At 37.8% G+C, this 14,303-nt stretch overlaps 1 protein-coding gene across 2 annotated transcripts in view; it reads right to left on the bottom strand.

The window, feature by feature from the left end:
* Positions 1-13,990, bottom strand: part of Skp2 (S-phase kinase-associated protein 2) — a 38,755-nt gene extending 24,765 nt beyond the window's left edge. The window contains exons 1-3 of one of the 2 annotated variants that reach the window (XM_083112389.1): positions 13,867-13,990; positions 9,180-9,490; positions 3,245-3,468 (exon numbers count right to left, since the gene is read on the bottom strand). In XM_083112389.1, coding sequence (XP_082968515.1) covers positions 3,245-3,468; positions 9,180-9,490; positions 13,867-13,952 — 621 coding nt within the window. In that variant the 5' untranslated portion in view covers positions 13,953-13,990. Of the gene's footprint in view, positions 1-3,244; positions 3,469-9,179; positions 9,491-13,599; positions 13,718-13,866 lie in introns of those variants that run through there. The other variant, XM_083112390.1, reaches the window with a different exon arrangement.
* Between the last annotated feature and the right edge of the window lie 313 nt (positions 13,991-14,303).

Below are 14,303 nucleotides of genomic sequence, written 5' to 3'. Positions count from 1 at the left end.
CTCTTTAATTTTGCCTTAGAATATGCTATTAGGAAGGTAAAAGAAACTAAAGGAGGACTAAAATTAAATGGTGTGACTCAGTTGTTAGCATATGCAGATGATGTAGACTTACTGGGGGATGATGTGAATACAATTAAGAATAATGCTAAAATATTTTTCAAAACTGCTAAAGAGATAGGTTTGGAAGTTAACAAAGAGAAAACTAAATATATGCTTACAGGCCGAAACCAAGTGTTAGGTAATAATCAAAATCTAATTATTGATAACAACTCGTTTGAACCAGTTTCCAAATTCAAATACTTAGGAGTAATATTAACAAATGAAAATTATATTAAAGAGGAAATGCATGTTACTTCTCTCTTCATAAACTTTTGTCTTCTCGTTTAATATCTAAGAAACTAAAAGTTAAAATATACAAAACAGTAATTTTGCCTGTAGTTTTATATGGATGTGAAACTTGGTCCCTTACATTGAAAGAGGACCATAAATTGAGAGTATTTGAGAATAAAATCCTTAGGAAAATCTTTGGACCTAAAAGGGATGAGGAGACAGGTGAGTGGAGAAGGTTACATAATTTAGATCTACATAATTTGTATTCATGTCCAGATATTATTAGAATAATTAAATCAAGAAGATTTAGGTGGGCAGGCCATGTGGCACGAATGGGAGAGGAAAGAGGAGTTTACAGGATTCTTGTTGGGAAACCTGATGGTAAGAGACCTGTAGGAAGGCCAAGACGAAGATGGAGGGACAACGTTGAGATGGACCTAAGGGAAATCGGTAGAGATGGAAAAGAGTATATAGATCTTGCTCAAGATAGGGAGAGATGGAAGGCCTGTGTTGCTGCAGCCATGAATCTTCAGGTTTAAGAAGGCTAGAGAGTTAGTTAGTTAGAATGTAAACAAAATCCTAACTTCATCTGCAAGATTGTCCTTGAAGGGGGCCTTGGCCTATCTCCATCCACAATCCTACCTAGAGGAGTGGAGTTCTGCAACTGGTAATGGGGTGACGTGGGGTCAGAACATCGAACCGACAGCCATTGTAGATTTTCAAGACCGGATTATGCTACTCACTCGTAGCTCCCCAAGTTCCTCACGATGGTGGGTTGCCACCGGCCCTATACAAGGCTGAAATTTCCCAGAGACTGAATCCGGGATCAAATCTATGCCCTCCCGCAGCCACCATCCAAAGCAAGGTGCCTTAGGGCGCACGGCCATGGAGGAGGACAAGATTTATTTTAAACGTGTCTGCCATGTTCCACTTGGTTCCCAACAAATTCCCAAGTGGATGGTGGGAATGTTCAGTGGCATTAATAGAACTTTTTAAACTAAGTCTCATGGATAAAGTTAGTAATTCACTTATGTGTATTTATTATACAACTGTCTATTTTATTTCACCAAACATGAATGTACATTTAATTGACAAAACACTATATTAATTAAAATTATTTATTGAGTTATATTTTCGTTATTTATTATCAATCAACTTCTACCACTGTCCTCTGATGGTTTGACTGAATTAGTTTATTTTCCTTCGCTTTTCTGACACTTTTGACTAATCGCGAAGATAAAGATGAATGATGATATGATGAAGGGACACTCACAAATAAGACTCATACCCAGCTAGGATTCGAACCCTGGACCTTTGGCATCGTAGTATGCCGTGCTAATTACTTCACCATGGAGGTCGGCTCGGTTGATCGCAATGATGAGGATGAGTGATGATAAGATATAGGGATACTCACACAGGATAATGCCCAGGCCAGGGCATTAAACTAGGAACTTAGGTGGCAAGATCAACTACCGATTGTAACTACCAGACCAGCAAACTAGCCTTGTCCAAAATTTAATTATTTTTTATTTAGAGTAAAGTAATTTTAAAAAAAGATTTAAATCCTTATTTCAATTGAGGTTTAAATCAACAATATTTAAATGAATCAACCTTGTCACACACCAATCAATACATTATCATAGGAAATAGCTAGGGGCATGCCTATTTCGTTTTTGATGAAAAAACAAAATGTCAAAAAACACATTGTAATGTTAATTGTTCATGTTTTTGAAAGGTGTGAGATGCATTTTGTGACCATGTTTTGTCACGAAATAATGTGAAATAAATTGCAAAAAGCGAAATTAACTCTTAAACACGACATTTAGGGTTTATTCACCGACGCGAACTTCTGAGGTCTGAATTATCCTGAGAGTTATGCAATTTTCGGAAAATTGATTATTTCTGCTGTTAAGCCCGCATCACATGGAACTGGATATCCAGTAGGTATGCCCTAGTGGGTGCTGGACTGGCTACCCATTTTCTAGTTTTCGCCTCCCACGATACTTATCAGCGTACTTGTTGATAGACTTTTGTTCCCATACGAGGGAAGTTGTAATGGCAGCCGCGTGAGATGTAAACAATGTATCACTTCAAATTTTTAATTGCCGATAACTATTCTACCGAGAGGAATAACGTTTTGTATAAAACGTTATTAGGTACAAAACAATGGTACTGCTTAAATACATACTTTACAACATTTACTGTACACATATGGACACCGTGCACTCAGCATAGATGGTATAACTCAACGCGCCTTTCATGCTGTATATGTTATACATTGCTGGAGTATCACTCGGAAACCACAGACAAAAACACTCCTTTGCACACTCACAGATTATTTTCACATGGCGAAACTATGCTCTGATTGGCTGTTCCACAGAATCCAGTCGAGGAAAGCAAGTAGCAATTAGAACATGTCCTATTCCTCCAAACCAGTCAAGCAGTCAGCCAGTTGGCCATGATTGCTACCTAGAAAGTTAGTTCAGCGCCAACTAGGGCATTCCTACTAGAAATCCAGTTCCGTATGATAGGGGCTTTAATATTGGAGAAGCAAAAATGGACTCCTTTACACACAAATAAACTTAATACTCTGATAACTACATAAATGTGGTATTAGAAGTAAAATGTTAATTCTGTGTAATAAGTAGTTTTTATATCAAATTTAGGATTATATTCACAATTTTAAAACCAAAATGTCTTTTTTTAAACCACTTTTCATCAAATTTTTCACCGCTAAAACACCGAAACTTCATTTTATTTACTGCTTTTGAACCCAAAATTGACTCCATTTTTGTACCGAAATTTTGCTTTTTTATTTACCAAAAATATGTGCCTCTAGAAATACCTCATTTAGCTTGGAAATCTTAGCAAGTACTTTACTCAGGATGGTAAAGCTTGGTGCTAGAAAACTTACTTCTGCCGATGCTAGCCTCAGAATCACCACTCCCATCTTCAGCACTTGTCCTAGATGGCCAGGGCTTAGACAGCGACTACCAAGATCTAGTCTTGTCCACAATCCTTCATCATACGCTATCTGCCTCCAGCGTTTGCACACACGAGCACATCGGGTGAGTGTCTGCTTCGGGAGCCACCAGAATATTTGGAGGATTATTTCATCTGATAACTTGCTAAAACCATCTACAAAAGAAATAGGAGAAAAAACTTATTTTATGGGAAACTAAATGAAATTGTATGGGGAGAGGACAGTAATGTCTCTTTCCACATTTTGATATACAGAGCGATTCATTGAAGTGGAGTCCGCCACGTTGGTGTTTACGCTATCGGCAAGTGAGTCGCTTATGGTGCATATGTCGACTGTAGACTATGAATCAAGCGTGTAAGTTTCCGTAACTAGTAACCAATCTTTAGATTGGTACATTTACTTACCAATTTATGAAAGAAGGAACTGAAACTGGCCACCTTTTTTGTCCACACATTTTTAACACCTCTTGATGTTACCCATATTACCACCTCTTGATGTTACCCATAACTCACTGCATTTCCCGTTGATTATTATTGGCAATTTCTTGACGGACGATTTGTTTCAGTTCTTCCAGGGTGTGTGGATTTGATTTGTATACAGCATTTTCTTGTTTCAAATCGCCTTTGAACTGCACGGGTCGAGTGAGTTAACCCAGGGGTTTCCAACTGGTGGCCCATGGGCCGCATGCATCCCACAAAGCCAGTTTGCAAAATACATTAATTTTATGTATTTTTATTAAAATATGTTCTATTTTCACTGAAGGAATGGAAGCTCTGTGAAGAAAGACAATATCACAGGTAGAATTGATTTTGCAGTGAATAATGATCATCAGAAGAATCTAAAGTGACGTAACTTTCTCTTCACACCATGCATTCCAACCCTTCGCTATGGGGAATGAACTCGCCCGCTTCCGCGAAGGCTTCACTCTTTGTCTTTAGAAAACAAACTGCAGAGCGGCGCTATAGAGATCTGTTTTACTATGCACGAAGAGATTTCCAATGTTCTAACTCAGATTGTACTGTGACTGATTGTTAAAGTTTGTGCAAATATCGAAATGAGCCAGATGAAATTAGCAGCATCCAGCAATTTAGCAATCCTCTTGGCGTTAACATCGAAGAACAAGAAGCTTCTCTCCAACTTGAATTGTGTGATTTGCAAGGCGATGTGTTCCTTCAAACTAGGCAAGAAAAGGGGCCAGTTTTTCAAATACCTTTCAAAGGAACGCTTTCTAAACCTTCGTAGTTTTGGGCAAAGATTGACATCGATGTTCGGCAGCACATACACGTGTGAAAGTGTTTTTTCTTCAATGAAGTTCATCAAGAACCGCTACCGAAGCTGACTGGCAGATTCTTCACTGCTTCACCTTTCAAATACAACAATTGAAGTGGGCATTCCAATTTTGATAAAAGAAGCAGATCGGCTTCAATTTTCTCATTGAACACTTACTATGAAGGATTCTTATTTGTATGGTGTGTTTTTAATTTCTTTCAATTCATCCATAAGTATTGGGTTCTTGTGAAATAAATTGTAATTATACAATTTTGATTTGTGATTCCATTGTTTTTATTGCCTCATTTAAGAAATTTAGGTAATTCGAAAGTACTACATTTTCAGTTCAGTATTTACAACTTTTGTAATTTTTAAACCCCCCCCCCCCCAAAATGCAGCCTGCCAATTAAATGCTGAATATAGTTTTGGCCCTCAGACCTTTTGAAGTTGGAAACTACTGAGTTAACCCATATGAATACAAATAAATACACGCAGTACAGTAGCTGAGCCATAACACACTTTGCAGTTGAATATACTAGGAAAAATAAATACAAAACAAGGACCCATATCACTTCACAGAACTAGTGTCTAACACCCCCTCTTCAGATGTATCAAAAATGTGTGCACGTCGAAGGTGACTAGTTTGAATACCTTCTTTTATAAATCTGGCAAGTAAATCCCTTTTTAAAATAATTACAGGAACTGTTGTGCGCTTGCTTCATTGACACTCTACAATGCTAAAAAATGGCCGTGAGCCTCGCATGTCAACAACGTGGCGGTCTACACTTCAATGGATCACATTGTATTTCTTCATCCTTAAGACTTAGGCCCTAGATTTCTATGTAGCTAAAATATGTGAAAAATCACTTAGATGTGTAAAAAGGATGCATGTAGTAATTATTTTTCATATTTTTTGGTGTTTTCCTTCATTCCTGTGCTATTTTTGTACATTCGAATGAATTTCTGGGATATTCGATCTGGGTCACCACCTAAACTGCTGTTCTCACAATCAACACAATTATTTGCAGCAGTTATGAGCAAAGTGTACATGGAACCTTGATTCTTGCGGTGTGATTTTCATGATTTTTTTTTAAAAAAAAGTGAAAATACATCCAAGTATTAAACCCAGATAAGAAGTGGCAAATGTTTAGGTAAATCATATTTTGAAAATTTTGTCCTACTACCAGGTGTGCCGGTTAATAATTCTTAATTGATCCAAAAGAAAACAAGTGTATCTGGGGAGAAGTATGTGCCATCGCTAGCTATACATTTTGCCCATCTCTCAGTCAAATTGTGGATGCCCTACCAGAAAACTCGTTCACATTTTGATATCCAGTCAGCAAGCCATTGTTCGACATCTTTGTAATTGTTGAAGTGTTGCTGGGAAAGTGAGTGAGACATCGATGAAAACAAGTGGTAGTCTGATGGGGCTACGTCTGGTGCGTATGGCGGGTGGGGCAAGAATTCGCAGCCAAGTGCAGAAATGGTGTCTCCGGCGACTGTCGCCATGTGCGATGAGGCGTTGTAGTGCTGCAAAATCACTTTTCCGTGTCTTCTCTCCCAATCTGGATCTTTTCCATGGCATGAAGATGATCAGATATGGTTTGGCGACCAACATTTAACTTCTCTGTCAGTTGTTGTTGTGTTTGCGTATCGTCTTAGTCCAACAGTGCTTGCAATTCGGCATCTTGGAATTTTTTCGACTGGCCCGGGCGATCTTTGTCTTTCAAGTCGAAATCACCACTTCTGAATCGTCGAAACCAACGCACACACGCATCTTGCATTAGGACATTGTCACCGTACGTTTCCACAAGGATACGATGGCTTTCACTTGCATTTTTCTTTTGAAGGTCAACATGTTTACCACACAAACCCAATATCATGATCCCTCGCATCAGTTGCACATCCACGGCACTTTGACAGGTACTGTTCTGGCAACACACTGAAGTAACAGTTGAGACTGTGCACCAACCCTTGCTTCCAGCGGCATCCAGTGAAGAAATTATAAATAATTAACCGGCACACCTGGTAATGTATCTTAATGAAAACTAGGAAATGGTGGAAGTACTGTACTTTATGTAAAAATATGTGATCTGAATAAAAAATACATAACATGAAATTCACGAATATCATTAACTGAACTAAACTTCATGGCACAACAGCCTTCGAAGGGCCAGGGCCTGCCAGAGTGGCTTTTCATTGGGTGACTCGTGGTCAGCGCATCCGATTCCATCGCCGCTGTTTTTCTGGCTTTTGTGACCGGAGCCCGCTACTTCTTGAAGTAGCTTCCCAATTGTCGTTACGATGCTGGGTCAACGCTGAAAATTTGGGGGCACCCACTGGGAACCGAACCAAGGACCGCTCGCACCAAAGGCAAGAGCGCTAACCACTTGGCTGAGCGGAAGCCCCATATATCATTAACAGTAAAATTAATGGACAATTTATTTTTTTATGGATACATTCAAAGGGAAACACATTTACCATAAATAAATCAAAAATCCTCACCCTAATTATGTTCTATCAAATCCGAGTCAATTCACATTTTGTTATTGCTAAGCAGCAAAATATGCTATTTAACCTTTATGCCCGTCATACTATTAGTGTTGAATAAGACGAGCTACGGGCATGGCACGTGTGTTATAACCACCTCCTTCAAATTTCAACTGCAATATGTCATGTTTCCTTTGTTGCTGAATTTTACTTCTACTCGTGTCGAATTAACTTGCACATTTGTTAATACTCTTGAGAATAGCATTATTTGTTACATTATTTTCATTAATCCTTTTTTGTATTGCCTATTCAAAATATGTTTTCAGTAACTTTTATGAAATGATATAATTTTTCTTAGTTTCAAAAAATTGTTGGAGAAAAAAATTCATAAATATGATAAAATTTACGTAACAAGTAACATATCAGTGGAAAGAGGGAAGTATTGTAGATATTAGAAAAAAAAAATATGATTTTCCGAAAAACAGTAAAAAACCCATCTCCAGGGGAAAATTCGATGTTCGAAGTTCCATTCAGAAAGGGTTAAGGCACACTCAACACACTGATGGAACAAAGAAAGTTAACAGATTCCGTTGCAGTATTACCAACAGAGACAATTTCATTCAGGTAAAACATTAAGAGCGAAGAATCAGGCAAAGCCAAGGGTGGTTCACTAAATCAGTTGGTGCAGCAATGGCACGATATGCCGGAGACCAGTATTCGAGCCTGCATTTATCACTGAAATTTCTACATATACCATACCTGCTGTATGCCCAGAAAAATGGTAATTTTCAAGAGGAATCTCTAAAAGAATAACATCAGGAAATCAAAGTTGTACAATTAGAAATATTACTAAAACTTATCATAAGACCTACACATTTTTAAGTGGAAATCCAATATACAATATTGGATATATAATATATAACAAAACTTTTAATATTAATAATTTCGAATGAAACATTTACATTATACATATTTCTTACAAAGTAAGTGATTAAGATATTAATGATGCCCAAATCTGATTTTTTTACTGATTTATAAAGAACGAAAAAGGTAGGTGATCGATCACTGACGCAAGGTAGGTGATCGATCACTGACACAAGTCGTTAGTTTCCAAGATTCCCAGCATGGCATACAAAGAAAATCAAAAGTATTTTTTAAAAAAATGTAAATGTAGGACAATGCATAAAAATGCCTAAAAGTTTTCTAGTTATACGTTTTCCCCTGGAGCATGCATATTTTGACGAAAATGGGAAATGTGAAGTAACATGCTGTAATGTTCATTTTCAATGTTTCTGAAACGTATGAGGTGTATTTTCCTGCCATGCTTTGTTATAAGATTATGTAAAAAGCAAAATAAACTCTTGAACAAAAAATTTAGAGCTTATTTACCGACAGTGCACTTTCCTGAGGTCTGACTTATCCTGAAAACTATGCAGTTTATGGAAAATTGATTAACTCTGTTCTAAATACCTGAGAAACTAAAATTATTCGTTTACAGAGGACTAAATTCAATACTCTGATAACTACATAAATATGTTATTAAAAGGGATGTTTATTTTGTGTAACAAGTGTAGTTTTTAAATCAAATGTAGGGTTATATTCACCATTTTAACACCAAAATGTCATTTTATATACCGAAATCTCGATCTTTTATTCACCATAAATATGTGGCTATAGTTATAAGCAATTGATGTAAGTTCCCAAGTTTTTGTAAACTTTTCCGAGAATTTCTCTTGTTTTGGAACTTCTTATTTTCAATCCTACACACGCATAACGCTAATAATTGGGGATGGCCAAATCAGGATATCAGATAATTTTCTATACAGATTTCAAACATCCAGATATCAGATGTTCTCATATACAGATTATCCATATTATCTGAAATGTCCGGATATGTGCATTCTCCGGACAGTTTTGTAGTTTATTAGTTTTACAGGCTATCCAAGTATTCTTTTTTTTTTTTCATCACTTTTCTACTTCACTGTACGTATTTTTCACAAATCCTTCATCAAACCTGTTCTATCCGGATGATCCAGATATCAGTTATCTGGATTTTGTGAGCATCCCTAATAATAATAATGTGAACTATAACACCAGCATGCCATACCTTCTCCAATGGATCCTGATGGCTTCTTTCTCTTGAATAAAAAGAAATCATCCGAAACCTGGCTCCCTATCACATCAGACTCTTTGTTCTTACTAGATGCATTTGGCACATCACCATTTAGACGGGAGACTGCCGGAGGTGAAAATGCTTTCCCACCACAGTTGAGAACATTAGGAGTGGGTGGATCGTATGACTCGTCATCTAACATGCCTACTCCCATATCTTCTAAAATGTCCGGAGTCACTTCCTCCCCTGCTCTCCAGTGCGTTCCACCTTCCTTTGGAGGTCTTTTGTCCAATTTCATCCTCTTGCTATGTAAAAAACAGAAGAAAATACATATGGCATATTAATAAATTTATTTTACAAGAACTAGGCTATATGAATTAAACCTTCTTACTCAAAAGAACATTAATAAAATTTCAGAAATTCATTCAAATCACAAAGCATTTACAGAAATATCAAGAATTTTACTGATAAAGCTGCAAGACATTAATTGGTTCCATACTGTTATTTTACAATATAGGATCTCCTTTTCTGCCATGCCAGAGGTCAAACCTGGAACCTTAAGTAATCAGAGAATGGGACAACCATGATGGTAGCTTCATCCAAGTATAAGATCACTGACTTTTCCTCATTTATAGCATATTTGTTCTGCAGTTTAGTTCAGAGAAAATGGAAGTGGCCATGTATAATCAGCACTACATTATATACTGTAGGGGCCCTTGACTTACTGTACCCCTCAAGAATTACTTTGATTTTTTTAATAATCCACAGATTTCAGTGTTTTACACAATATAAAATTGGTTCCAGGTTGTGGAAAACACAAATAATGGAGATATTTGATCCCAAAGTAAGTGAAAACCAGTTGTATGCACACTCAAATAGCGAAAGAAATTAGCGCTCTTAACTTAACAAAAATTGCTATCTGCACCAAAACCTAAAACTATAAACATCAATAAATAAATAAAGCTGCTGTGGTCAAGTCGGTGGGGCAACTAACTAACATGCGGGAGACATGTGTTCGATTCCCAGGATGGGAATCCAGCCTTGTCCACGCACAAAGCAGCTCTGGGGCTCACCCAGCCTGGGGTACCTGGGATGGTGGGGATGTAAAGGTGGCTGGCGCATGGTCTGATCGTATCACCTCCAAAAATTGCCGACATCGAGAATAACTCTCCTTGTCAGACATGGAGTGCACGTGGATTTTCGTCCGAAGGCTCGAAAGGAGTTTGAAACTTGACCTAAAAACAAAAGCATGTAGGGACATTTTATTAATTAATTAATGCTAACAGACCTAAACCTGACCTGTCTAATGTAACGACAAAAACATTTAGGGACATACCATCTCAAAACCCACGCTTGTGAAGTGGATGGTAGCAGTCTGTATTCAAAGATGACCGAAACAAATGGCTGCTTGCAAACAAAGAATCATGTTGACTATACAGAAGGAATATATCATTCTCCAGAAGTAATCACAGCCTCTGAAGCATATGTGTAAACAGAGATAAATAGGAATTGAACAGTGTGAAAAATGCCTGTGTAACATGATTAGTTCGGAATTAAACAATTGGAACTTTGACCTACGATTATTATTATTATGGAGCAATTGAAGGTGACGGGAGTGTTCTCTGATTTATTTACTAGAGAATGTACTAACCAAATAAGTTTTCCGGATGAAGTATCAGAGGTTCTGATGTTCCGGTCACTGTTTGAAATTTGGATATTACGTGTGCAAGGTGTAATATATTGTTTTTCATAATGGTGATATTTATCCAGAAAGAAGTGAGGAAGCCATGTTTTGTGGAATGTAGCCACTGAGTTACGCTGTCTACAGTGTTATCACACAGTGCCTTTGTCACTTGAAGGTGACGGGAGTGTTCTCCGAATCGCGGGACAGCAGATTGTGAAGATTGTAAATGTTGTGCAACTGCATTGCTGGAGTGTGGAGGAAGATGGACTTCAGCTGATAAAGAAACTAATGGAGTATGGTGGTCTACCGAAAGAAGGTGATTACATGTGACCCCGAGGACATGTTCTTAGTTTGTGCAAAGACAGTTCACGCATTCATAAGTACTCATGGAAGTGCTATAAACGTTTTGTAGAAAATAAAGAGAAAAGAAAGCCGTGTAAATACTCAAGTGTCACTTAGAAAAGGTACCTTTTTTGCAAGGTCTAGGGTATCACTGTTACAGCTCTGAATATTTGTGAGACTATGGGTATGTAATACAGGTTTAAAAAACATATGTGAGGAGGCAGAAATTTCGCAAAAGACTGGTGTAGACTGGTCATCCTTCTGCAGAGAGGTTTTAGAACATTCAATATATGAAAATCGCCAGAAAATTGGTGGGGTAGGCAGCATCGTTGAAATTGACGAATCGAAGTTTGGAAAGAGGAAATTGACGAATCGAAGTTTCGAAAGAGGAAATTGACGAATCGAAGTTTAGAAAGAGGAACCGGACGTTGTTTCCTTGTTCCAGTTGAAAAAAGAGACGCCTGAACATTAATTGCTGTTATCAAGGAATGAATTCTCCCGGGCACCAGCATTATGTCGGATTTTTGGAAGTCATATGACAACCTGAAGGACGAGGGTTTTGACCACATGAAAGTAAACCATAGTATCACATTCGTGGATGAGGAAACCGGTACCCACACAAATAGCAATGAGTCTGCATGAAGACACGCAAAGGTAACTTTGAACTTGTACGGAACAAGGAATATTTTCTTTTCAGGTTATCTTGTGAAATATATCTTCCTTAAAAGATGCCTGCAATTGGGATCAGACCGCACAATAGAATTTTTCCGGCTTGCAGGACAGCTGTAAAATCCGTTAAAAGAACGCGATGAGCAGAACGACAGTGACAGTGCTAGCAACAACCAGGATGGAGAGGAACATGTTGAGTGTGGATCTTAAGTGTGGCAACACTGTATCCACCGTTGGATTGTAAACACTACAGACTTTGAAGGTAAGCTTAGGGTAACAGTAGTATAAGTCGGAGACGGATTTCTTAAAATTTACAGGAGAAAAGACGAGAAAGTATTTACGGAATTGTGTTCTTGAGGGCTTTCTGAAACCGGAGATATTTTTTTTTATAATCGTGATACGTATTTTGCCTGTAAATAAGGTATTTTTCGTCAATCATGCATCTCCGTTGTGCGATAGCTCGTGCCGCCATTACCGTCGACTACGTGAATCAAATGTTCTGTGCGTTTGGTTATGTAACCCCCTCACAGTGTAGCAACCATGCGGAAGTTTGACAAGATGACGTGTGAGCGGTTTTTTTTTTCAATAAAAGGTAAGATTCTAGTTTACGTCCTTTTCCTAAGGAATACGTGTCATATATTGTTGGAAAGCGTATTTTATAAGGAATTCAACAACGTAAATCCCAAAGCGATCAAAAATTTCCTGAAGGAGTAAATCGAGAAAAACCGATGTTGTCCGGATATGCGCAATTGAACATACTGAGGTATTTTTTAGATGATGAAGCACATATTTAGGGGTGAAATGAGTGCTAATGGAACCTAACCTAACAGGCCTAACCTAACCTCGTAGGCATACCTCGACCCCGTGAATGGATAGTGGGGCTATCGTGAACAGAAAGTGTAAAAAGAAAAAGGTACTTACCCGAAGAGATGCCGGGTGCCGCACCACGATCGCGCACCGCGAACGCAAAGAAGCAATCACCATGCAGATAAGGACGTAAAGTAGAGTCTAGCCTCAATTTTCGCTTAAAAACCTTTTGTGAATAGTTTGTGCGGCATTTATCGGTTCATAAGTTTGGAAACACTGCACATCAGCTGACGATACTGCATATCAGCTGACAATAGACAACGTGAGTCAAGATTTGCCCGCCGAATTAGCAACGACCAATAAATGATTATAATGTTAAAAGTAACGTGTTTTTCATGGAAAAAAGTTATGGCCAGCTTGAAAAATCTTCCGCTATGCATATGAGGTAAGTAGCAATGATTTTTATTTGAAAACAACCGAGTTTTATGTGTCTCCGGCTTATACTACTGTTACCCATAAAATTTTCAAGTTACAGACGTGACCGGGAAATTGCAATGTCAGATTCGTGTTCAGGAGGCCTCATGTAGAAAGTATACAAAATTTCGAACAACTCGGGAAAACTCCCGTCATCTTCAATTAAGCCATTATTATTATTATAGCTTATATTACTTTATTTTAAAGTCTGTTAGAGGTATCATACAAATGTAGGTAGAAGTAGGAGATTGGATGGGAAAGGTGGGAATATACCAGTAACCTTACCATGCCAGTTCCCCTCTTAAGAATTACTTCCCGCCGATTTCTTAATAGCAGTGGCTTTCGTTTGCCAGTACCTTAATCAGGTGTACACCAACTTCACTCGCGTAAAAGAAAAACACAGGCAATTTGTACAAGAAAATTACAGTGAACCCTTACCTAATGAGTATCTCACGTTCAGTTATACTACAAAAATCTAATGTTGCAACAAAAAATTTGTATATCGCACGAGATTTCTCCCGGGCATATAACTTTTATTAAAACACGGATTTCAATTCACAAGTACGTTTTCATAAATTTTACGCACAACTATATGAAGATCATTCGCGGTAATTCTAAAAGTAGTGCATACTGAAGATTATTTTACATATAACAAGTTATGAGCCCCTTTTATAGTATCATAGGAATTATTAATCCTTTCCTTACCTATCCTTTACATTGAAATCCTTCGTATTTATGTTACTACTAGATTTGCTAGACAAATTCATAGTGCAGGATTTCCCACTTTTCATTTTTGGCGCAGGGAATATTTACTTTCGTAGTTGCACGCGCGCGCGGATCTGGTAAGTTAGTGACTGGAATATACTTTTCTTGTTTGAACTCAGCACCTCACATGTTAAGTGTCAACTGTCGTCAACAAATCGAGTTGTTTGTTTGTATTATTACCCTTTCAAGTGTTATTTAAGGTAACATTCTAAATATTAAAAGTAGCTGTATATTAAGGGCTCAGTTCAACTCGTAGTTATTCTCGGCAAGGGCACCAGCAGACGGGGCCAGGGGGTTACTTGCCCCTCGAGATATCTACATATACACTAAATTTAATGCAAATTTTTGCAATGGCCCTGGTCAAAGCAAATTATTCT

This window comes from Lepisma saccharinum, chromosome 26 (genome assembly GCF_977018435.1).
Source record: "Lepisma saccharinum chromosome 26, izLepSacc3.1, whole genome shotgun sequence".
In the NCBI taxonomy this organism is placed as follows: domain Eukaryota; kingdom Metazoa; phylum Arthropoda; class Insecta; order Zygentoma; family Lepismatidae; genus Lepisma; species Lepisma saccharinum.
This window is presented reverse-complemented; position numbering and strand designations above follow the sequence as displayed.